This window comes from Thunnus albacares, chromosome 20 (genome assembly GCF_914725855.1).
Source record: "Thunnus albacares chromosome 20, fThuAlb1.1, whole genome shotgun sequence".
Lineage (NCBI taxonomy): Eukaryota > Metazoa > Chordata > Actinopteri > Scombriformes > Scombridae > Thunnus > Thunnus albacares.
In genome coordinates this window covers 21,291,324-21,317,767 of record NC_058125.1, presented here as the reverse complement: position 1 = coordinate 21,317,767, position 26,444 = coordinate 21,291,324, and the positions used below count along the sequence as shown (strand labels likewise).

Here is a 26,444-nt window from a genome sequence, read left to right as displayed (position 1 = left end):
GCTATTTCCACGTCTGTCTGGTAACCTAATGTCCATATGTAACAAGTCAAACTTTCTATATCCGACGTTTCATGAAGGCATCATTAGAGCTTCGTGCTTCAGCTTGACTCCTCCTCGCCTCTGTATATTAATTGAAATGCCTGCAGGCGAAGAGGAGGTGAGTGCAGTCCCTTGTGCCCATCACAGCCTGAATTTTACTTTCTGACCACCTTTTTTACTGGATCAGTGAGGGGTTTTTTTGTAGTGTGAGGACTCCCTGCGCCATCATGAATCCGCCCTGTGGAAGATGCAGTAAACCAGTTTACCCCACAGAAAAAATAAACTGCCTTGATAAGGTAAGGTGATAAAACTTTAAGCCCACTCACTCACCAAATATCATTATGTAATATTCGAAAATTACACTAGTTGTCTCCAAGATTAAGACTATGATATATAGGGAAAGTTTCAAATTTGAATGTTATACCTATTTAAAGAAGGTATGTCCTTATAAATTGTCCATAGGACTCTTCTTTTTAGAATTAACGTCCTTTGTAGATTTTTTAAAATAAAATTTGTAAACTTGAGTGAGCCAATTACCAAATCAGATTAAAATGCATTGCTTAAAAGTTGTCAAAATACTTTTAAAATAACAAAGATGGTCATTACCAGACAGACAGACTCTCATATGTGATACTTTAATATCAACAATAGTTTTCTAAGACTAGTTGTCTTTTTTTTTTTTTATAATGGTGCATACTTCATCTTTATTTTGCACACTTAATGCAATAGTGCCCTACATGCTGTTATGCTTTACCACTATAAGAAATTATCATTATGTAGCTAATAAGTGTGCAAACAATTATTTTTAATACATTCACACACGTACTAAAAAAAGACAAACACTAAGGGGATGATGAGACGGAAAACCACATCCGCTAGACAAACATCAGCCACAAACCTCAAAATGTTACAGAAAAGGAGAGCACATAGACTCTGTGGGTGTATGTGGGTGTGGATGTGTGTTCCCATTATTGTCTTGTTAAGATGTACTCTGATAATGTGACTATAGACTATAGATAAAGGTGAAACTCTGATTACAGCAACAGTTTGAGTTAATTTAATCAATTTAAGGACAAAATCGAGGCAAAATAACCTTATTATTGGAGTTGGATTACTTATGTTTTGAAATTCTGATTTTTTCTGAGTCTGTGAATGTATCACAAATGTCACAGTAAACCACATAGGAAACAAATAGCAGATAATTCTTCAAGTATTGCATGTTTTTGGATTAAGAATTTTGGACAGCAAAGCGCATTTCCTTTTACAACACTGCATTTGGCTATTTTTATTTTGGGCCACTAAGATGTTTCCTGTTGGTAAGCAAACATATTTTTGGACATTAACCCAATTAAATACATTATGCAAATAGGTCACCGGGTGAGTTTAGGTACTGCAAATGTACACAGGTTATAATATGTATCTAAATATAAAATATTCATTCAAATAATGGTAACTTTTCACTGTAACTATCTCTTACTGGCACTTGTCCAAGTGCAGATGGGAGAAACGGACCAGCAGCACAGCTGTACACTTATGTAGAACAGTAACATTTTCCCACTTTGACACCATAAATGTACAGTGAAGCCCTCATCACCTGTTTATTCAGACAGAATAAACAGGCTTCCCGGGATGTTTTCATTTAAATGGATAGAGAGTCATTTTGTTGTAATTAAGAACTTGTACTGACTTTTTGCTTCCTTTTTCTCTCTAGTACTGGCACAAAGGTTGTTTCAGCTGTGAGGTATGCAAGATGGCTCTGAGCATGAACAACTACAAAGGCTTTGAGAAGAAACCTTACTGCAGTATGTGAGTGTCACTGACCATCCTGATGAAATAACCTAAAGTAGCAGGACAACATCTGATTCTGTATGAAAGCATTTTTTAATTATTTTGTGTTAATTAAGCAGTGGTAATGACATTCAGGCTCCAACAAGGAAGTTAACAAAAAATTCAGGAAATCACATTTAAACATTTCTGACACACTGTGTTTTACAAAATAGTACATAATTTGTCTTTTATTTGTAATATTCTTGTCATATAAATGCAAGTAGCATCAAAAGTTTTCGTTGTTACGTCACTTGTCACAACAGGAGTAGACATTCATTTCCGAAGCAGTCGAGACACACAGATGGTCAGTGGGAGCTGCAGTGTGTAAAGGTGATGGAAAAGGGAAGTGTGAACAGACGGTCAGAATCATGTGATCCCAGCATCCCTGAGATGAGACGTTTGCCCGTCTTATTCCAGAAAATATCTCCGTCTCGGCAGATGTTTGCACATTTGTGACTTTTATATATCTATCTCAGGTTTGAGAAATAAATCTATATAATAAATAAATCTATATAAATCTAGCTAACAAGGTCTGAAGGGAAAAAATAATCCTCATAATAATTAAATAAAGGGGAAAATACAAAGATTTTAATTATTAGATTGTCACATGAAGATTTGAAACCACTCACCCAAAAAAGAATATACTCGTGTACCCTGGAATAAAAAAGTCCTCACAACCAGAATATTCCAAATGAGTCAAAAATCTTCAAAAATATACCCGCAATTTTGCATCTCTAGAGTTTTATTTCTCTAGTTGTAGGAATTGTCTAATATTCTGTGTAAGTTGCTGCTGCTCATAAAGTTAATACCGAACGTGTTGCCTTCAGGTGCTCTGCAGAAAACCATAATTCATAAACCTGTAGTGTTATATCTAAATACAATTGAAAACTTAAAAGAAATTTTATTTTGTTATTTGTTGGTTTTACATTCTTGATCTTTTCTAAAAATAAAATTATCAAATAAAATTCCATTTAGATCAATGACTTTTAAATAAAATATGGATCAAAATGTAACTTAGTGACAGTAAAGAGCTCAACGTGAGTGTTAATAAAAGAGTCCAAAAGGTTCAGATTTTAGATTATCACATGACCCCAAAAAACAAACACTCAGGGTCATCACAACCAAAATATTCCAGGAGTAAAAAAATCTCCAAAAAAATTAAAGCCCAACCAATACTACATTTTTGTGGCCGATGCCTATATCAATATCAGGGAGTAAAAAAATTCCAATATCAATATATTGGCTGATATTCTTTATATTTACATAAACACACATTTTTTGCAATGATCTCTCACATATCAGACACAGCTTAACAATAAACTTTATTGTCCAAAATGACATCAGTGCACTGAAACAGTAAACTACACTGGGAATTTAACAATTATAAATTAAAAAACACAAATAGAAGAAGAAGAAAAAAAAAACTTGAATTAAGAAAAAGTATCAAATATACATAAAATGCTGCCTACATAACTTAAAAAAAATATTGGCACATATACAGTGATATAGATATATACTAATAATTTAATTAATTTAATTTCTTAATTTCTCTAGTGGTAAGGATTGTGAGATTTATCCTCCCAAGATAACGAAATACATTTGATTGCCGTGTATCATCAGTAGTATGCTACATTCTTTATGATAAAATAAGATAAGATGTGGCATTTAAAAGATATAAACCAGGCTTTAAGTTAAGCGCCCAACATGAATCTGGTGAGTAAGTGGTAGAGACGATCTAATGTTGTTGTTCTTTTGTTTTCTTCCAGGCATTACCCCAAAACCTCCTTCACTATAGTGACCGACACCCCCGAGAACCTGCGTCTCAAACAACAGACCATGCTCAATAGCCAGGTTAGACACTCACAGATCAGTCCTGTCACTCGCCTGCCTCTGCTATCATTCCTACTCAGTATCTGTTTTCTTCCTCTGGCAGAGATACTGCTCTTAATCTTGTTGCGTCATCATGATTGGGTGTATCTTTCCTTCTCTTAGCTGTCTCCTTCACTCAGCTCTCTATCTGTCTCTCGGCAGGAGACGAGGGTGCAGCTGACAATTGGATTGATTGAATCAAATAAACACTTTGACCAAATACTAAAACGAGAACAAACTAGAGACAAACTTGCGTGGGAAGATTTGAGTCCATAATCTGTCCTTCATAAAATGAGACCAAGAGCAATCTTTTATTTTAAGTGTCCTGATCAGAACTTGGAAATTGTAAACAGTATTTTGATTTCTTTCCCTCTCTCTGGACTGTGAGGCACCGGTTCAACTCAGTCATCCCTGGCTACCTTCACTGTGTCGCTGTTCTTAAGCTTCTTAAGAACACTATTGCAGCCAGCAATTAAACCTGATCAAAGGAGTTAGTCCTCCAAGTCAAGCAAAATTAAAGAGATTCCTTTTCAGTTTGTGATTATGTTCAGGGATCCTTTTGTCGCTAAAATTATCTTCCCCTGTCTGCAAAATATAGAATGTCATTTTAAGGCTGCATTTATTGACTTAAACTCATATGCTATTAAAGTGTTTTTCAAACACAATCATGAATTTGCACAGAAGATGCAATGTCTTATTAGTACAGCAGTCTTTACCTGTTCAGCATAAAGAAATTTCCAACCTAGAAGTCTCATATGTACTGCATGGACTGCACATTAGTGCTAGGCGGATGGATAAACTGTTGTTCACCAAGAAATAGTTCCAGCACATAACTCCCCCTAAAACCCCAAATTTTTACATTTACATATTAAACAAACAAGGTACGACATCTTAATCAGTGAGCTTTAGAGTTGCTGGTAGCCAAATTTTTGAACTTTGGAAAGAGTTAGGCTAGCTGTTTGTCCCTGCTTCCAGTCTTTACGCTAAGCTAAGCTAACTGGCTACTGGCTCTAGCTCCTATCTTAACACACAGACATAAGAGTGGTATTGATTTTCTTATCTAATACTCAGAAAGAATGCAATTAAGTGTATCTCCCAAAATATTTAACTACTTTTAAAATACTCCAAATTATACTTCACATTTGACAAAGAATCTGCAGGACAGTTATAATATGGGAGATTTAGTTGCAACTTTAGTTTTCAGAAAGTTCATTGTTCATAAAAGAAGTGAAGGTTTCACTGAAGATAAGGGCTGAAGGGCTTAAATGTTGCATTGATTACTCCAGTTATGCCAATGATTGATTTATCCCAGCGTGTACGGCACCCGGCCAAGAAAAAGTCCCACACAGAACTCCTAGTTTCTAGTTTTTATGCTTTTGTTTTTGTACAAATGAAACAAACAAGATATAACATGTTCATTAGTGAGCTTTAGAAGTTCTGGCAGGCGGATTTAATTACCTGTGGTCAGAGCCAGGTTAGCTGTTTCCCCCTGTTGCTATTCTTTGTGCTATGCTAAGCTAGCTAGCTGCTGGTGGTAGCTTCATATTTAGCATACAGATATGAAAGCGTTTTCCCAAAATGTCTAACTTTTTCTGTAAATACAGGATATAATCTAATGTAGCTTTCCAAACAGATTTCTGCTAACTGAAACGGACCCATTTGACATTTATTCTCACTGCACAGAAATCTGAATGGATTACATGTGGAAATAATATGGAGAATATTTCATCCAGCTTGTGAGAGACTATGCTAACAGCTGCTGGCTGTGTTGTATTTAATGGACAGATGTGTAAAACTCTCTGCAAGAAAGCAAATAAGAGCATTTCCCAGAATGTCAAAACTTGTGTGTCAACATGCACAAAGAAAACACACCTCCTGTTAATTATTAGCACAGTATGTGGTAGGAACACAATGTAAAAACTGCGGCGGTAAAATAAGCGAACTTTTAAGCTGATCTGAAGCTGTTTTCGTTAAACAGCTAGACTCCACAGTAAAAGTCTGTAACAAGCACCTGATGTAACCACAAAAAGTAAGCGAGACTGGTTCCATTTTTGGGTAAAACCATTTTAAACAATCATATAACATAACATTGTTATTAAGTTACATGATTGTTATGATAACATCATGATCAGCTTTACACCATAAGCTGTTTCCTCCTCTCTCTGTGTCTCTCTGTCTCTCTCTCTCTCCCTCTCTGTCCATTCCTCTCATCTCATCCAACCAACCCAGTTCATTGTTTATAACCATAAAAGTCTCGGCAGTCCAGCTCCCTCACTGAGACAGCATATTCCTCATAGCAAGAATGTGACTCACTTGTGTGTAAGTGTGTGTGTGTGTATGTGTGTGTGTGTACAATGTGTGGCAATCTGAGATTTACTTTCAAATAAACATTTAGCTTTGTTTAATGTTGCAAGTGTTTCCCGTAGGCCTAAACTCCCTAAACAAGGAAATCTGACAAATTTTAGTTTGAAGCACAACATGTATGTGTTTATGTAGTGAATCAGGTTTAGTACAAGTGTGCATGCGACCTCATAATGTCTAACCTTATAGTTGTGGTTATTTAAAAAAAAAGACAAACCTATTTGGGCTGTGAGGTGAAGCTCAGGCATCTTTCTAAACCATTTTGTCTTATTTCAAACGAGCGGTAAAACTGATCTTCCTAAATCCTGATGAAATGAAAATTCTCAGGCGCTCTATAAGGAGGACTTTGAAAAGAACAAGGGGAAAGGTTTCAGCGTGGTGGCCGACACTCCAGAGATGCAGAGAGTGAAGAAGACGCAAGACCAGATCAGTCACGTATGTCCGGCTCGCCTCCGAAACCGCCGAGCATCGAAAATCTAACACTAAACCTTAGTTTTTCATTATGTATAACAGTTACATGATGGAAGATTTAGATTCAGTATATAACGTCTTTCCAACCTCTAACTGTGTATGTGTATATGTATGTGTCTACATGTCTGCATGCGCTTCCCATGTAAGTTTGTGTGTCTCATCATTCCCAAGTGCTTTAGATCTGACGCTGCATTCAGGTTATGTCAGAGTTATCGATGCTGACTGACGTGCAGACTTGCAACTTGCTAGTCCAGACCCCCATAAGGAGTCATGAGATGCAAGGAAATAATTATTTTCCTCAAAATTACATTTGTTTTTGAGACATTTCTTAAATCTTTTGTTTGTTCTTGTGATATACAGTATTTTTTAAAATATTTACCACTAAAATTATTATTGGAATTAAAAATTCTGAAAACAAAAAACACAATTCATAGACAAGAACCGTGTAATGTGGAGGTTGCAAGTAGACATTACTCCATATTGAATGGTCTAAAGCAAAAAAGGCTGAGAACCAATATCTGAGTGGAAATTACATATAGGACACCAATGTGTGCTACTTAGTATCTTCTAGTATGCACTTTAAATAAAAATTGATTGATTGATTGATTCTAACAGCAAGATGTCATTCAGCTGGTTTCGTGATATGCCGTGAATGCAGCTTGTTACTTGTTTAATTCGCCGGTTTTCAACTGAAGTGAAGGATAAAACCATGCATGAAATTAAAATATAACTAATCTAATGAAACTTCCCTCCTGTTGTGTCATTTAACATACTTGTCAGCAATTTTAAAGGAATAGTTTGACATTACACTTATAAAATGCTTATTCGCTTTTTGTCGAGAATTAGATCAAGAGATTGTTACCGCTCTCGTGTCTGTTCGTTAAACATGAAGCTGCAGCCAGCTGCTGATTAGCTTAGCTTAGCACAAAGACTGGAGACAGTGGGGAAACAGCTAGCCTGGCTCTGTCTAGACAACATTCGCCTGCTAGCACCTCTAAAGCTCATGAAAGCTCAAGCACATAACCCTCCTTAAAACTGCAGCTTGTCGTTTTTACACTTCAATTTTTGTATGGATTAAACAAATGAGATATAAAGTGCTAATTAGTTAGCTTTAGAGGTGCTTTTATGTGGATTTTAGTACATTTGGACAGAGCCAGGCTAGCAGTTTTCCCCTATTTCTAGTGTTTATGCTAAGCTAAGCTAACTGGTTCATATTTAATCGACAGATTCGATAGGCTAGTGGAATCAAACTCTTCATCTAACTCGGCAAGAAAGTGAAGCGCATTTCCCAAAATATCAAACTATTCCTTTTAAAATAAAATTGATGTTGTTTTTGACATTTGAACAAATTGTACATTTCAGGCCCTTTACAAGGAGGACTTTGAAAAGAGCAAGGGGAAAGGTTTCAGTGTCGTGGTTGACACTCCGGAGATGCAGAGAGTGAAGAAGACGCAAGACCAGATCAGTAACGTAAGTCTGATCCCACCGAGAAACACAAAAAACACTCAATACATCTTAAAGTGGACATATGCACGTTTCCAGGTTTATATTTTTAATCTGGCACTCTACTGGAATATCTTTGCATGATTTACAGTTAAAAACTCCTTATTTATCTTATACAGGCTCTTTATGCAGCCCCTCAGTTCAGCCTCCGTCTGAAACAGGCTGTTTTAGCTCCTGTCTCTTTAAGACCCCCTTCCCGATGAGTCCACTGTGTTCTGATTGGCCAACTCCCAGAAGCTGCATCATGGCCGACTTCCAGCAGCTTGGGAGGCTACATCATGGATGTATAAAGAGAACTGGATAGAGGAAGAGCGCCAGGCTTTGAAGCCAATTTGACATAGTGGCCAAACCGTGTAATTACAACGTCACGTGACGCACACTGGCCCAAAAAGACTTTTTCTCATAGACTTACATTGTGAAAGAGACGTCTGTAAATCAGTGGATACATTTTTCTGAGCATCACAACCCCCGCGAAATGACTTGTCTCACTATCAGAATTAAATCCGTTTGGTCCGATCACATTTCAAAAGCCTAGAAGAGCTGCATGATTGAATTGTTTTATCCCCATTCAAGTTAGCCAGAGGGCTAAACCGGAAGTAGCCAACTCGGCCAGCGAAAGTCACTAGTGCGCATGCTCTATGGGCCGCAAAATGCGGAAGATCCGGGTACTTTCATACCGGGAAATCTATTTTTTTTGGCTTCATGCGCCACTGAGCAACTTTCATAAGACTGAACGGGGCCCCACCTCTGACGCTGTACCCAGTTCTCTTTATACATCCATGGGATACATCAACAAACAATGAAACACTATACAACAACAAACTATAGTTGTAGGATTTAATTACTTTTTCTTGTTCTTTACTCGAAATGTCAATTTCTCAAATACATCCATACATGTTCGAGCCAAAATCTGATCACGGACAATGTAAACAACACATGGAAAAACCTTACAACCAAGGCTGCTATGGAACGGACGGCTGTTTATGGGCATGCATGATGAGCCAACGTCAGCTTGTTAGCAAAGTAGAAAAAAAATGTTGCAAATGAAGCATTCAGCTTTAACCTCAAGTTTTGGAACTTTGACCACATTTAACATAGATATCAGACACTGTGTTGATTAGAAGCTTACTGTTATATACTGTTAACAGTATGCAAATAACACAGAACCAGAAAAAGCATATATCTCCTTTAACATGAGTCCTTCACTGCCTCCTACGTTAACAGCCCCAGAGGACACAGCAATTCATCATTGTTTATTGACTTTACAGCCTCATTACTTTCCCCTTTCTTTCAAAATTTCCCCTGACATTAAGAGACTCCTTAATGTAAATTAACGGCGAAACATCTTGTAAATAAGTCACTGTATCATCACTTTAACTGAACAAAAATGATGGAGCCTTTTTTTCCCCCCATTAAAGGACAAAAACAAGCAGCAAATCTACCATATATGAAATTAACCGTTACTCTTTCCTGAGACACAACAGGAAAACATCAGAGTCCGATAACAAGATCTCAGATTTATGAAACAACAATCTGTGGACTCGGGCGCTACACAAAGCTGAGATGTGAGCAGAGAGAACAAACTGCTTCAGACAGCGGTGAGGGATGTCAGAGTGCGAGCCTGCAGAGGCACATTTCAGACATTTCTCCCAGTCCACTGAGGAGCAGCTGCCCTATATGGTCAAAGTCTCTCAGCTGTGGACACAAAGTGAACATCCGCTCTCTGCTGCAAACACACACATACCCTGGTACACTCTTGCATACCACACTGAAACACACACACACACTCAAACTTTCTCTTTTTTCTCTCATGAGAGCACAGTAGCAGAAAGGAATGATGGGTGATAAGCTGCACGTCAAAAGGGCAAAATCTATTTTATTTTTCTTCTGGTAGTTTCTCTTTCTCTCTCTCTCTCTCTGTCTCCCTCCCTTCCTTCCTTCCTTCCTTCTTTCTTTTTGGTTTCTTAATTTTGCCTTTTTTTTAAATTCCTTCCCTCCCCTCCTCTCTTTTTTCCCACCAAGTCCTGTTTCTGTTTGCTCCTCCTGAGGTCTGTTGAGGACAACAGCACACAAGGGGGGGCTGCTTTCCCTTCTCTTCCTTAATCGACATCCAGTTTCCTCTTCCAGCTGGGAGCGTTTGGTTAATTTTACAACACTTGTTTCATCCTCCCTGTCTGTGTGTCCCCTGGTGGGCTAATGGTGCACAAGCAGCTCAAGTATTACTTCAATGAAAAGCAGAGTGTGAGTAGTGTAATGAAAGAAGAGGTCGGGCTTAAGTGGAGCCTACAGACGGAGAGTGACGCAATTCTGTTTACAGAATCTTTGAACAGTCACTTTGTCAATGTAATCGTTTTTAAGTGTGACTGTCATGGATTGTCTAGTAAACGCCCAAACAGCTCGTTATGTTATAAACCAGAAGGAGAAAAGGCAGTTATTATAATTATAATTATAAGAATATGAACAAATATGGCTGTAGGACAAAAATGTACAAATTCACATCGGAAAAAAGTCCCACACATGTCAGTGAATGGCATAAAAAGCCAAAAATAATAACAGCCTGTATAAATATTTCTAATCAAAAATACTTACATAGTACTCACAAGTGAATTAAAAAACACCTTCCTTTTTATTGGATGTTCAATAACGATTAACAAGTTGTGGGAGGCAGATACTGTACATAATTGATTGTGAAAGAAACATTACAACTTTTAGTCTCTGAAATGCATTTTTCATCTAAAGATTTAAAGGAGCACTCCAGTGATTTAGCAATGTACTTCCACAAGTTCAGAGAACTCATAAGAGACAGATTTATCAGAGATATCCTGGATCAAGCTCCAAAAACACTAGGTCCTACATTTCCCATAATGCAATCGGATAGGATATTTAACTAGACCCTCCCTGCCTCCTAAATACACACTTTCAAACCTCACACCCCAGTTTGTAACATAGGCTTTCTTTCAAGATAACCCTGATCACATCATCATCAGGGTTATTTTTTCAGCTCCTCCTTTTACTCCTCAGGAGGAGTAAAGTGAACTTCATGTGTGAAAACATGTATGAGGGCTTCAGCTGTTGGGAGGTTTTCTGAGATATATCCCTTCATCAACTCTCACCACCTCCTAAAATAGTGATGTCTGTCAGAGGCGACCTGTTGAGGGTCAAATCTGGGGAAATAACGCCCTCATGTGGTTTTAACATGTATGTGCAGATTAAGTACCATGAAGAATTTGAGAAGAGCAAGATCCGAAGTGATGCACCTCCTCCTGAAAATAGGCAAGGTAAGTCACCTCATTGTTTCCACACATATTTTGAAACATATTCTTCTAAACTACCATATTTGACTGAATATATTTTTGTGCATGTTTGTGTGTGCAGACTATGCAGAACAACCATCCAACCCTGAGAGATACAACCAACCAGCCGGACAAATTCGCCCTCCTGTTGTAGCACCATCCAGTGGAGGGGTAAGCCTGATAAACTGTGTGGCCAAAAGTATATAGACATGCAGTCACGTGAGCTTGTTTAACATCTCATTAAAAAAAAAAAGAGCATTAATCTGCTGCCTCAACAGCCTCCACTCCTCTGGGAAGGCTTTCCACAAAATTGTGGAAGCTGGCTGCAGGGTTTTGCTCTCATTCAGCCACTAGAACATTAATTAACGAGGTTGACACTTATGTTGGGTGATAAGACTGGTCTGCACCAAACCGAGAGAATAATTTGTTTGTGGTTCTGGTTTTGTGCATGGGGGGAGGGGGATTGTCATGTTGAAACAGGAAACTGTTACCACAAAGCACAGTTCTCTGAAACATGATTGTATGCTGGTCAGGGGTGTCAATATACTTTTGGCCACATATTTGGTTGTGTGTAGTGTTATTAGGCTACCTTATATATATATATTTACTGTGGATTTTTAATTTTTATTTTAGTTTCAATTTAGTTTATTAGTCGTATTCATATATAGCAGTGTAGTATAGTTTTTACAGAAGTTTTTTTTTTTTATAACACAATGACTGTGAGTGTGCTTGTGCATCTGTGTGTTGTGTGAGTGTATATGTGTATATGTGTGTGTGTGTGTGTGTGTGTGTGTGTGTGTGAGTGTATGTGTGAGTGTGTGTGTGTGTGTGTGTGCGTGCTTATTCATTTGTGTTTGTTCTAGGGCTGCAACTTTCAGTCTTTTTCATTATTGATAAATCTACCAATTAATTTTTTTGTTTAATTGAACAGTTGTTTTGTCTATAAAATGTCAGAAAATAGTCAGAAAATGCCATTTATAAATTCCCATAAACCAAGTTGATGCCTTGTTTTGTCTGACCAACAGTCCAAAACAAACACATTCAGTCTATCATCACAGACTCTAAAGAAAACCATAAAATCCTCACATTTAAAGGTCCAGTGTGTAGAATTTAGTGGCATCTAGCGGTGAGGTTGCAGATTTCAGCCAACTGACAAAATATTAGGAAGATGTCTCAATTTAATATACACCAGTACACCATCACCACCCACTATGAGCTCAATAATAAACATTGCTCAGGTGTTCCTAATGCAGTGCTCTGTGAATGTATATTGCATGAGTGTTTATGCCTCCAGTAGGGAAATTCAATGCAAATGAATCTGTGAAAACAGTATGTTCTTTATGTTACGTGCCAGTGAATTTGTGTGTGGTACGCTGATGCTAATGAAACTGAGTGCAACACTGCCTCCGTTTACTCATTTCCTGTGTGTCTCTACTCACACAGAGGCGCTTCCAGGCCATGTACAGCTACGCGGCAACAGAGGCAGATGAAGTTTCTCTCCAGGAGGGCGATCTGATCATGGATGTAGAGCCGATAGACGAGGGATGGGTGTTCGGATGCAACCAGCGCACGGGGCAGCGAGGGATGCTCCCTGCCAACTACGTCCGACCTGTGTGAAACAAACAGACATCAGGCAGTCCGCTATCAGCATGTGGATCTGCTGTCAACACTTACAAGCTTCCTCTTTAATTTAAACTTTTGCAAACTAAAAAAAAAAAACAAACATCCCTGTCTGGTTCTGCTTGTCAGAAATATGATTTTCTAAAAAGTTAATTGGAAAATAATACTGAAAATACTGAAGGTTGAAGTGAAAATGTTTATTACAAAAATTTAAGAGAGCAAGACAGTGAAAATACATTCAAAAAGCCTGAAAAGATAATGAATAAACCTACATTATACTTAATTATACATAAACCTACTTTACACATCTAAATTTTTGTCTTTCTCAGGTAACATTTACTGTTGGCAGCCCTGACTTTAGTATCAAATCACTGTGTATCGTCTTAAATGTAAGTTCTGCAACATTGAACAACCAAAGAACTTGATTTGATATATTATACTGAGAAAGAGAAAAATCATACAGCTCCTTTGATTAAATAAAAGTAGAATATTTAACTTTGTATGATTGTTTTTTAAAAGAACAGGAGGAAGATGTTTTTGCTTAATTCGTGCTTTTTGTTCACCAAATATGACTTAATGGATTCTACTGCACTGTACTTAGTGGAAATAATAAAACACCACAGTGATAAACATATCAATATCTTTATTCAAAAACAGATTGCACATCAAATCACTACATGGGGTAAAAGGTTAATCACAAATGGTTGTTTAAAATAAGACAAAAACTTTATTTACATATGATATTCTCTTAAGTTAAAACAATTAAGCTTTAGCACCATGTTTTCTTTAAATCCTTATTAAACACATAACATGTTCCCGACACACAAAAAAACCCCCAAAAAACAAAAAAAACAGAAAACAGTTTTGTAATAACCGAGTGGCTCAGAATCACTCTAAAATCAGTCCTTTTTAAGCTGTGAGAACAGTCTTCGCGGCAGAGAAAAAGACCACTCTCTTGTCAATTTTGTTCCGCAGCTTAGATGGCAGCCAGTTCAGCTGCTCCCCAAACAGCTCCGGGTTTCCTCCTATGAAATCCTCACACAGTCTAGAGGGAAAAAAAAAAAAAAAAAAGAGAAACATTCAGCTTGTTCAGATTCTCCAAAACAACCTCTAAAAAAGTTTCTCTGCTCTGATAAGGAGCAGACATTTTTACTTATCTCACTCTTGGTAAGAAAACAAATAAGCATATTTTCCAAAATGAGTAGCCATTTTTATAGCTGAATGTATTTAAGGCTCCAACTGATGATTACTAACATCGTCTATACAGATTATGGTAGCTAAAACATCAGAAAACTGGGAAAAACTCTGATCACAATATCTTGGAGCACAAGTTGACGTCTTCAAATATGTTGGGTTTTTTTTTGTTCCTCTCGATCAATACTCCTAAACTACAAAATATTCTATTTACTGTAATAGAAAATCCAAGAAAAGCAGCAAATTCTCACATTTTAAAACCTGGAACCTGCAAATGTTTGCGGTTTTTGCTTGTAAAATTGCAGATTGATTGATGAATCACTGCAGCTCTAAATGTAACCTTGATCATCTTACTACTGCAAATGGGAGATCACATTCACACTAACCCAGTAGGACCAGTTCCTTTGAGGAGAATTACAATCTACAAAGCTGAAACATCCACATTACCTGAGCTCAGAAAAGGTTATTGACTTAAAACCTCTGACATTTTCAGAAAGTGAACTTTGTGTTCTGTCACTGAACAAAATACAACTTGAACATTTTCATCTCTTAACTAGTAAGTAACTTAAGTTCTGACCATTTCACATAAACATGCCACAGCCTATGGCGTGTCAATACATAATAACAAAGTAAAGCTCATTAGCATAACAGCGTGCTAGTGTTGTCACACAAGTCCAATGAGGAACTGTGCAGCTCAGAGCGAGTGGAGAGTATAAATAGCCACAAGTGTTTAAAGGGTCAATGTGGACTTTGTTAAAACTGCTTAATCATGTGAATGCACACAACATGCAAAACATGCTGCCGGCGTACTTAATGCACTTTGTCAACAAGAAATCCATGTGATCAACCAGTAACACAACAGAAGGTACAAAAGCAGCACTGTTTCCACACTAAACACGTCACAAAACAGGAATTCAGAGCTGGTAGTTATTGATATTATTCAACGTACCTGAAGAGGGAGTACGGCTGAGTCTGAAACATGAACACATCACTGCAGTGACGTTGCGACGGAGCCCTTAGAACAGCCACCTAATGACAAAGAGGATTGACAACAACAACAAGGTAAGAAGAGGACAGACAATAATCACATGAGGATGAATGATGAATGAAACTCCGGTATAAATCTACATTATAGGTTTCATCCTTTTAAAATTATGAAGTGTTAAAAGTGTGTGTGAAAATGTTTCTTAGCCACATTAGCAGAGTGGCAACGTTGGTCGGTGAGACCACTACAAGAAGGTCAACAACTATTGGATGCATCGCCACAAAACGATACAGATACTCGAGTTAAAAGGATCGCTGACGTTATTACAATTCAACCTACATCTAGTGCCATCATCAGGTCAAAATTTGTCCAGTGCTTTAGTTTATGATCAAATAGCTGCAGACTAATGACATTCCCATCAGCCTCAGTTGTACTTTGTGTTTATTGCCATATTTGTTGGCTTCTTGTGTGAAATCATTACCACATAAATGCACGTCATACTTTGAGTCCTTAAACCACTTAAGCTTTCTTTATGCAACTGTTTTACTGAATCACTGGGTTATAATTAGTTCACTTGACAAAACACGTAGCTTAATATAGTATTACAAAAAGGAATGAGGGGATTATCCTGCACAACATTTTACTCACTGAGACTTTGCAGTGAAGCTAAAAGTAAATCTTTAAAATAGCAACTTTATTTTAAATATCAAGCAACAGGCTAGTAGAGATCAAATTCTAATTCCTGTCTTATAAAAGGACTTTAAAAATGATCTAAACAAGCTTTCTCATCACATACCGAGTCCATGAGGATGCAGAAGTTGCTGCTTCCCCCGAATACAACAACGTCATTGTCACTTCCCAGGCAGGCGGTGTGACACACCCTGTGGACGTGAACATTTGGATGAATAAAGAGGCAGATTTACAAAACACTACAAAGCAAGGAGCTCTTTCAGGTTTGTCATAGAGAAACTGATACAGCTGAAATTGTAGCTTTGAGGTAACAAGAAAAAAAAAAGCAACTTTTAAAAAGGCAAGTAGCTTTATATCCTATATCATCTATTATACTTCATATGACAAATTAACTACCTGGGCTTGTCCTTGTGTGGGTGCATCATCTTGGTCCACTGTTTTTTGAGTGTGTTAAACTGCCAGGCGTCATCTAGAAGGAAGAGATTCAAGAAGATTTTAGAAGAGACTTCCTTTTTAGACATGCATTTAAAAAGATATCCTTCAATCTTGTGCACTCTTCATCAATGCTGAAGGATATTGACGATTGTAACATCATACAGATAAAATGTTTTTCCCTCTAGTTTCAGTCTTACTCATGCAGCGGGAGACGTGCAGCGTGGAGACTTGGTGCATGCAGACTTAATGCAGAAACAAGAGATCCACACTTACTCTGTCAGCAAGACTTACTGAGAGTGTTTCCATCTGTGCCCAGACCTCCGTATATGAAGAGTGTGTGATCGGATATGGGCGTCATGGTGTGCATAGAGCGCCCCAGAGGTGTACAGGATGGGGAGGTGTCACTGGAGGAGAGAAATATACACAGAGAGCAAACTGCAGTCAGTAAATCACTGCAGAGAAATGAAACACAGCTACTTAATGTGGTGCGAGAGTGAAGAAAGTTTTACAATTTAGTCCAGGTCCAGGTTTCCAGGTCTAAGCAGAACATATCCAACTCAGCAGTCTCCTGAAAAACAATCATTTTTAAGTAAAGACAGACCTCTGATAAGCAAATAATCTCAAAGTGTTACCGTTAAAGTGCTATGAATATGCACAGTAAAAAGACTGCTACCCTTTAATAAAAAGCTAAGACACACTTCATGGCCAAAAGTATTAAAGTATTCTGCTGGGAAAGCTTTCCACAATATCTTGGCTGCAGGGATTTGCTCCCATTTAGCAAACAGGCGTATTAGTGAGGTCAGCCACTGATGTGATAAGGCCTGGCTCACAGTTGGTGTTCTAGTTCATCCCTGGAGGTGTTGGATGTGATTGTGCAGGAAAGTCACGTTCTCCCTCACTAAGTTCAAAGAAAACCTTTCCTTTATAAACCTGGCTTTGTGCACGAGGGCATTGTCATGTCACAACAGGAACAGAATGTTGAAACAGGAAAAGGCCTTCCCCAAACTGTTGCCACAAATATGGAAACACACTATTGTCTAAAATGCGACTGTATGCAACATTGAGATTTCCCTTAATTGAAACTAAGCGGCTTGAAACATGACAAACAGCTCCAGGACCCGGGTGTCCACATACTTCTGGACTTATAGTGTATGCAGAGTTAGCTCAGCACAGTCTAGCCAACTCACCCCGCCACCAGAGATGTAACCTTTGTTCCCCAGAAGGGCGCTGGCATGGCAGCCTCTGGGAGCAGGAGCAGGGCCCTGGTCAAAAAAAAAAAAAACAAAAACACACTATTTATGCTGTAAACATCATAGATGTATCCTAAAACCCATGTAGCCATGATATAAAGAGTCTGAGATTTTTTTTTTTGTAATGAAATTTTTAGCCAAGCTAGCAGTTGGCACAGATGGCAATGTCAATCTGTCGGTCGATCCACTACTTTAACTGACAATCATGATCCCCAGAGGATGAATCCTACTCACTTTGGTGATCACCCGACTTTTCTACTAGCACCACCATCTGATCAAAAATTGTGTTTTTGCAATACTTAAAACCAAATACCTGCAAAACTAATGACTTCCATTAGTCTCAGCTGTACTTAGTTTAGTGCCAATTACAGGTTTGTTTAATATCAGCATGTTAGCATTGCCATGGTGACATTAGCATTTAGCTTAAACCACTGCTGCAAGTACAGCCTCAGAGTTGCTAGCGTGGCTGCAGACTAAGTGTTGTTATTGTCTGAAAGTGAAACGTAAAAATGAATACAAGAGCAGAGAAGAATACTAAACCCTCATCATGTTGCTCTACTCACCTGAGTCTCTGGCGTGCTCCATGTAGCAGTATGTATGTCAAAAACATGGACTTCGTTGTTCCAGCCCCAGAACCTAAATAACATGTCTCCAATTGTTGTCTGAATGGAAAGATTGGAATACTTATATACAATTACCAAAGAAGTATGTTTGCTATAGTTTACAGACTACAAACAATGAACCACCTTGTTTTATTGACAGTATACAATTACTGGTTGATTTTGCTCAAGGATACTCATAAGAAAAAATGAAACATGTTTGTTTTATATATTTATCATATAGATGGATTTATTCTGTTTCTCAGAATACACAGTAGATATGCTGTATTACTATCATTATTTACCCAGGACATCTCTTCAACGACGAAGCTTGATGAGCCTGTGTTTCGTACCTCCCCTACGGTCTTACATCCATATCCACCAAAGTAGATTAATCTGCGGCAAAGAAACAAGAACAAAATACTCTCACCATCTCTTCACAAATTAAACTATACACAACTATTAAGAAAATTATTGGTTATTTTTTTCTTCCTGATCTATGGCTGCAACTAATGATTATTTTCATTATCAACTGATCTGTTGATTACTTTCTTGATTAGTTGTTTGGTCTAAAGTGTCAGAAAATAGTGGAAAAATGTCAATCACTATTTCCCAAAGCTCAAGATGTAACCTAAAATGTCAAGTTTTGTCCATAGCCCAAAGATATTCAGTTTAATATCATAGAAGACAGACAAAACCAGAAACTATTCACATTTAAGAAGTTGGAACCGGATAGTTTTAGCACCTTTTTCCTTTAAATAATGACTCAAAACAATTATCAGAATAGTTCCAGGGTATTTTTCTGTTCTCTAATCTCTCTAAAATATCTATTTTCTGAAATTCCATAACACTTTTTGAAGCTACCGTTCATCCTGCAGAGCTGTGAATGTGTAATTAGGATGCAAAATAAACAAGTCCTCAGAATGACAAGCCTCCCATGTTGAGGGTGTGTACAGCTGTCTGAAGGTTCAGCTGGAGCTCATTTTCAGCTGTTTACATGCACTAGTTCAGCTGTTCTTCGTAGGCAGTTTGTGTGTCAGGGTGTGATTTTCCACAGAATGGACCGACCTGTCTCTGTGGACCCAGCAGGAGTGTTTATCTCGTGGTGACGGCGTAGTTCCTTTTGTGTCGGTCACTTTCTTCCACGTGCAGTGCTGCTGTGTGAGGTCAAGGCTGAACATCTGCAGAGAGCAAAGATAAATTCATCAGATTATGCAAAAAAGCATCATCTTTATCATCAAATAAGCATTAATAAAATGGCCTTTAATGTTGTTGAGGCCTGCATTGAAGGTGGCAGAGGTCAATATTTCCAAGATTTGCTTTATAAAACCATATTGAGAGCTCCAGCAGGAAATAGGTATAGGTTTGATCCTGTCTATTATTCATCTCTGCACTTTGCAGTATCAGACAAAATACTCAAGACGGATGATATTCAGAGTCTGTTCATAACTGGTATTTCCACCCTGAGCATGGAATAATTTATGGAGGCAATCATCATTTTGAAACACTGCCTTTATCAAAGAGATTCAAACACCACTTTCAAAAACAGGTTTACTAGAAAGTTCAAGTTCGTTCCTTTGTGCCTCCCAGCTTAATTGTGCAATATGTAAAAACAATTTTTTTCACATGACTCTGCTATATTGGCTAAGTCAGACTACCTGGTTAAAAAGAAAAGAAATATTTATACATGTAAAATTAACAACAGAGAAAACTGTAATACTTAATTCAGCCCACATTCATGAATGTTACTTTTTTTCTTTTTTTTTTTTTTTTTTAAAATTGTCATTGGCCTTGAATAACTGTTTTTTTTTTTTTTTTTGTGCACACACCCCTTTCTGCCAGAGACAAGGGCGGACTGCAGCGAATCATCTGCTCTGCTGAGAGGGTGATCGGCTGCAACCTGCCATCCCTCCAGGACCTGCACGCCTCCAAGACACTGAGGCCAGCAGGAAAGATTATGGCCGACCCCCGCCCCCACCCTGGACATTAACTTTTTGAAATGCTCCCCTTCAGCAAGAGGCTGAGGTTTGTCAACAACAAAACCTCACAACTCAGGAACAGCTTCTTCTCATCTGCAGCTGGCCTCATCGACAATGACACAGACTATCCCCCCCAATGGACACTATACGTTATATTAACGTAAACATGTCATCATCTGCACACCTGTGAAACCATCACAATGAATAACGGCATGTTACATTAACGCACTTATTTGTAATTTTACATTGTACCGTTTGTACCATGTTGTATTGGGAACTTTTGCATAGTCATGGTCAATATCTTGTACAATTCCACAGCTCTTTTCACTTATATAGAATATATTTTTACAATATTTCACATTTTAATTGTTTTTATTTAATTAGTTATATCACATATCTTTCATGGTGGTGGTATGTTTTTCTGTATAGGTACTTGTGTTTTCTCTCATCTTCTAATTTTTGACTGTTATGCACCACAATACCAAGAGGTAGACTCTTTGTATGTGTAAAACTGTTTTTGATTCTAGTGTTACTTGTGGATCTGTCTCCGTCTTGCCAAAATCAAGTTACAACAAGCTCAATTATAGCTACCATAAAAACTAAAGGTTGTGTGGAGTAGGAAAGGAATAGTTTAACGACTGATGTTGTATAGATTGTAAACTTGCTCTTTATATTTGGGAAGAATTATATTCACACCAGCAAATTCTCAAACCAAAAAACAAACTTTTTCATTAACTATAAAAATAGATGGCGATTAATTTTCTGTAGATCTATCAATCAACTAATAGTTGCAGCTCTAGATGAATGAACAATTTATGGCAATCCATCCAATTGTTAGAGATATTTCAGTAATTGTTCAAGTTGTGACTCTTATTCATGTAGCCAGAAATGATATTATCTCTGTTTTGCACAAGAAACTTTTTCATTTTGGTTCACCTCATACAAATAGATGTGTCTTTGCTTTGATTAGGAACTTGGGATCACAGCTTCAGTTAAAAATCTTTCTATCTCAGAAAAAGCAACAAGTGTTGGTTTTTCAAAGACAGGCAGATATTTATCTTTCAGAAAAAAAACTGACACTCAGCTCCGTCACTCCGATGTAAATGATAACACATGGAGATAAGCTGGAGCCGTCTGCTTTTACCAAACAAAAGCTAGCACGGTGGTTTCTCGACAGTAACTCACTTGGTTTGTCCAACCGAGGGGGCCGCATCCTGCGAAGATGAAGAGCGTGCCGTTAACATGAGAGCCACAGAAACCTGATAAGTCTGGGGGGATGTCTCCTGTGATCTCCTGCCGCTCCCTGACACGCAGAAAAAGGAAAAGAGAAGACATAGCAAGTTGAACACTTGCAAACGTTAAACACAAATGTAAATGTTAATTCAGAGACAGTGGGAGGTTGACTTATCTCAAAACACCCAACTGAAGTGAAAGAGAAACTACGAAAGAAGTTGTTTTTCATGTTTTTTTTTCTTTCCTCCCTTTAACTGTAGTCGTACTTCTTTATCAAGTTCTTGTTGTCGCTGTGTTTTTTTTTTTTTTTTTTTAAAGAGCTAACTTTATCAAAAACATACATGCTCTAGGCCTAAGTAGCTTAAATGTCAAGGTGACACACAGTGTTCATCTCAGCTGATAAAACAGCCTTATCTTACCACGTCCCGCTGTCTAAATCACAGAGCCATATCTCATCACTGGGCAACATGACATCCATTCCAGCAGCTACCTGTCAAAGAAAGAGGAAACAAAAGAGGAGATAAAGTCATGTATGAAAACAAAGTGTACTTCTGCTTTATCTTCTACATGAAACCCAGAATGCCACCAGCTTTTGGCTGCACACTGGCACTATTTCAGATTAAACACTGCTACAGTGACCACAAAACATAAAAAAAGAAACAGGGGCGGACTTTACTATTAGGCAACGTAGGCAACTGCCTGAGGCCCCCCCAACCGTTATAGATTTATTATGGTGTTTAGATATGAAAAATATTGAACTATGTTACTATTCTAACTCATTATTCACTAAAATAACTTAAAAAAAGGTCACCAAAGCACTTAAAAAAAAAAAAATGCAACTGTATATTTCTACTTCAGAGGAAAAAGTTGTACATTTATCTAACAGATAAATGTTACGGGTTTATGTTGCAGATTGAGGTTTTACTCACAAAATATAACAAATAAAATATGATGCATTATTATTGATTAAACTATCCAGCATTATATAAGAATTAGAGGCTCCACCTTGAACAGACAAGTACATTGTGCTGATAATACCTCTGTCACTCTTCACTCTTAAGTAAAAATTTGAATGCAGGACTTTTACAGTATTTTTTACTGAGCAGTAATAATAGTTTTACTTAAGAAAAAGGTTTGAGTACTTCTTCTACCACTGCCAATACCAAACATTTCTAGTTAGATAAAGGGTGAAAATAGAGCAAGACAAAGTTTGCCTGGGGCCCCCAAATCACTAAATCCGCCCCTGAAAAGGAAAAAAAAGAAAAAAAAAAAAGTAAAGTAAAAATCTCTAATTCCATCGAAATTTTTCTGCATTTTCTGGACATTTGATGGACCAAACAAGCAATCGATTAAGAAGAAAGAAAGAGAAAATAATCGTTAGTTGTATCCCTATTATAATGCTCTTGAGAATAGTTTGGAATTTTCTGATCTAGTGGAAACTTTAGATGGATTTTGTAACCATAGCAACAATCAGGATGCAACGGGATACAGTCTGCTTTCTTGTTGAAACATTTTCTGTAGTTTAAGTTTCCTTGGAGGATCCTTGAACTTGAGAAGTCCATGTTTTTTTTCCCAGAGAAACAGACAAAGTAGGCCTGCAACTAACGATTACTTTCATTATTGATTAATCGATTAGTTGCTTGGTCCATAAAATGTCAGAAAATGGTGAAAAAAAATGTTCCCAACACCATTTCCCAGAGCCCAAGATGACGTCCTCAAATGTCTTGTTTTGTCCACAACCCAAATATACTCAGTTTACTATCATAGAGGACTAAAGAGACCAGAAAACATTCACATTTAAGAAGCTGGAATCAGAATTTTGATTTTTTTTTCTTTTCAGGGTTGGGTTTAGTGATTTGGGGGCCACAGGCAAACTCCATTTTGCTTATTTTCACCTTTTCTCTGACTGGGAATGTTGGTGTTGGCAGTGCTAGAAGTACTCAACCCAATATATATTCCGTTTACTATCACAGAGGATGAAAGAAACCAGAAAATATTCACATTTGAGAAACTGGAATCAGAGAATTTGGACATTTTATTTGATAATTGGCAACTAATCGCTTAATTGACTTATCGTTGCAGACTTGTTTATCTCGTGACGTGGCGCCTCGCAGATATACCTGCACAGGTAAACTTACACACCGTCGTTTCTTACCTGGTAACCTCCCCAGACATACATCGTGTTGTTGTCTATGAACGCCGTGTGGCTGCTCCTCTCCAGCCGGCTCACCGTCTCTCCGTCTCTGTCAGCAGCATCCATCCCAAACTCTCCGTGTGCCCAGCAGCAACTTCCCCGCTCACATAAAAACAACTAAAATGTTTACCAGACGGGATTGCTCACAGGAATGCTGTGGCTCAGGGAACAGAGACCTGCTGATCTGCTTCTCCGGCTGCAGAGAGAAAAGCCGACTGGATTGGAGAATTTGCGAAACGTGTTTTTCAGGCTTGCTGTCCTTACTTACTCCTCCCATTAGCATGATCCCTGTTGTTATGCAAGTTTATTCTACCAGCAAACCAATGGAAGCGGAAAATCCACTTCAACTCATTTAAATACCTGTAGAATGACACACATATTTATTTTTTATTCAAGTAAATGTGCGCATATTCATCAGCTGAACCAATATGGTGACAGGACACGTTTATTTGTTGTTTATTGGTTGTTTGCTTTATAATGAAAGTTCATAGTTCACCAATATTTCACAACTTTTAGTTCACACATTATTTTTGCTGTTTACGTCTAATAAAGTGAAATGTAATCAGACCTATATGCTCAAAATTAACAAAGAAACGTGCATTTCTGGCTCATTAAACACAGCTGACACTGATTGCATCATTTCATCCAGGTGAGTCAGCTGCAGGGCCTTTGTGTTGTGCATTCAATGGAAGGGAGACATCATTAAGTGATTAGTTGCACCTGTGCTTCAGACATTTTCCAGCAGCCTTCAAAGAATATACAGAATTAAATTTACATCCTGTTAGATCTGATCCTGAGTTAATAAAATGCTCAAGACCACTGAAATCACTTTTATTCATGTACAACAGTGATTCTCAAACTTTTTCCACATCAAAGACCCCTAAACTGACACAAATTAGACCAGGGACCCCCATCTGATAAAATTATTGCTTTTAGATGTTTTATTACAGAAAGTGTATGAAACCAATGACCAAAATAGTCACACATTCTGTCGTTGTGTTATTTATGGAGGGAATTATGATGAAAATAAATGATTCCCCTTTTTGCTTGGGGCCCCCTGGAGCCCCTTCAAGGACCCCTGGGGGTCGCAGGGCCCCACTTTGAGAATCACTGATCTACAATGTAGAGCATCAAAAGTCTTCAATTAGTAATCCAATTACATATAGTACACTCTTGGTTTGGAAGGATGTCAGGAAATATCTAAACATTTCTTTGTGATGTAATTTTCCTTTTCAGATCAGGAATATCTGAACGCCTCCAGAAAATGTTCTCCAGCACCTCAAACCTTTGTTACAAAAGTAAGTCTCTCAGAGGAACTTTAATTCACCTGTTCTGGTCTTGTGACCTTATTCAAAAATATTGGAGAGACATACATTCTGTTATTGATGATGTTACTGGAGAACAGTTTTTAATGGCTCCAACACTGCAAAGGTTGGGTGGTCCTCTCTCTCTAAGAGGCGAGATTTGCACATGTATTTGTTTATTTATAAGGCCCTTATTGGAGAGCTGCCTTCTTACATTAATTCCATGCTAGTTTGGTCCACTGGACCACATTACACAAGGACTAATGACTGGCTCACGCTTTATGTCCCTCGTGTTCATACAGAGCTTTGAAGAACTGCTTTTGGCTTCTTTGCACCATCAACCTGGAACGCACTACAAAGCACTTTAAAATGAATTCATTGGTAACTCTTGGTCATTTTAAATCCACAGTCTCAAACCTTTTAACTTCTGTTTGTACTTGTTTTTAATTGATTTTGTTGTTACTCTATTTATTAATTGTATTTATATGTTTGTTTTATTGATTGTCTTCTTTCCTGCTCAACGTCATTGTAAATGATTTTTGAGTTTAAATAAAGACAAATAAATTTGTTCAATTCTAAGTCTGAAACTATTTTAATGCAGCTTGTTGTTTTCACTCTTTATTATTCAGCCTACTTCACTTTGTTCTTCTCGCTCTTGAGTTTTTTCATCCACTGCTCGGACATCCCTTATCCTTCAGACCCCATTCAAAACTTGGAAACTTTCACAAAACTTTGAATTTTTAAAGTTGTATTCTGTATTGTGACACCTTTTGTACTTCTGGAGCGTTTTAAGTTCAAAGTAAGGGCTTTTACAGCCATTTTCAGATCTTATCAGTGTCTTGTGATCAGGCAGAAGGGAGAGCAAATATTTTTTTAGACTAGGAAAAAAAAATCTTAAGATATCTCACTCCCACAGTTTTAACTCCTCAAGCACTTATCAAACCTTAAAATGTTACCACAAGCCTCCTCTCTCTAAAAATGTGAATATAGCAGTTATAGTTTTTGAGATCTAGTGCTGTCACGCTCTCATTGACGGCAATACAAACAGCAGGTGGTCCCTCTTTTTTCTTACAGATTATCTCTTCCTCTAAACATTGTGTTGTGTACACATATTATACTTTTCCATTCTGCCACTAATGATGTAAAAAACATCTGGGCTACAAGGTTTTGTTTTAGGCAAATCAATTTTTCCTCAACAAAATGTGAATTTGTGCTGCATGTTTCAGTGATCCCCTGCTGGCTCTGTGGTTAAACCCTGTTAATGTCTAAAACTGCAACATTCTGGGTTCAAAACCAGCTTCGGGCGGTGCTCCTCATGACATTGCACTTGTGGACAAAGTTGCTTTTTATGTTAATCATATACCATCATTAAATACGACTCCAGCGCCCTTTGATATTATAAGAATGTCAGAGCTGCAACCCTTATTTTCTATGCAAAGTCTAAATATCAAAATCTGACCTTGCTTACAGTTTGCTGTGTCACGTTAGGTCAGTACTCAGCATTACTCTCTATTACGAACATGAGGTTTGATCCCACCTGCAAGCAACGTTAAGTCTTCTATTCAACTTTCAGCAATAACATGCAATCAATTTCAGCT

General features: G+C 37.7%; 2 protein-coding genes across 4 annotated transcripts; one reads left to right on the top strand and one right to left on the bottom strand.

Annotated features, from left to right (window-relative positions):
- Positions 1-137: 137 nt before the first annotated feature.
- Positions 138-13,807, top strand: LOC122970719 (LIM and SH3 domain protein 1-like). Of its 3 annotated transcripts, XM_044336884.1 has the most exons (8): positions 152-335; positions 1,751-1,845; positions 3,633-3,717; positions 6,424-6,531; positions 7,930-8,037; positions 11,279-11,348; positions 11,446-11,534; positions 12,807-13,807. In XM_044336884.1, the coding sequence occupies exons 1-8, from the start codon at positions 267-269 to the stop codon at positions 12,978-12,980; spliced, it is 798 nt and encodes a 265-aa protein (XP_044192819.1). In that variant the 5' UTR covers positions 152-266; the 3' UTR covers positions 12,981-13,807. The 3 variants fall into 3 exon arrangements, with proteins under 3 accessions (XP_044192820.1, XP_044192819.1, XP_044192821.1); XM_044336885.1 differs by lacking the exon at positions 6,424-6,531 and having other exon boundaries at positions 138-335; XM_044336886.1 differs by lacking the exon at positions 7,930-8,037.
- On the bottom strand, positions 13,610-23,826 carry LOC122970718 (kelch domain-containing protein 1-like). The gene is made up of 13 exons (XM_044336883.1): positions 23,504-23,826; positions 21,768-21,838; positions 21,301-21,418; positions 19,205-19,317; positions 18,442-18,532; positions 18,101-18,199; positions 17,475-17,549; positions 16,797-16,855; positions 16,579-16,691; positions 16,249-16,321; positions 15,959-16,043; positions 15,127-15,206; positions 13,610-14,028 (listed from the first exon to the last, which is right to left on the bottom strand). Exons 1-13 carry the CDS (start codon positions 23,606-23,608, stop codon positions 13,893-13,895), a joined length of 1,218 nt encoding a protein of 405 aa, XP_044192818.1. The 5' UTR covers positions 23,609-23,826; the 3' UTR covers positions 13,610-13,892.
- Between the last annotated feature and the right edge of the window lie 2,618 nt (positions 23,827-26,444).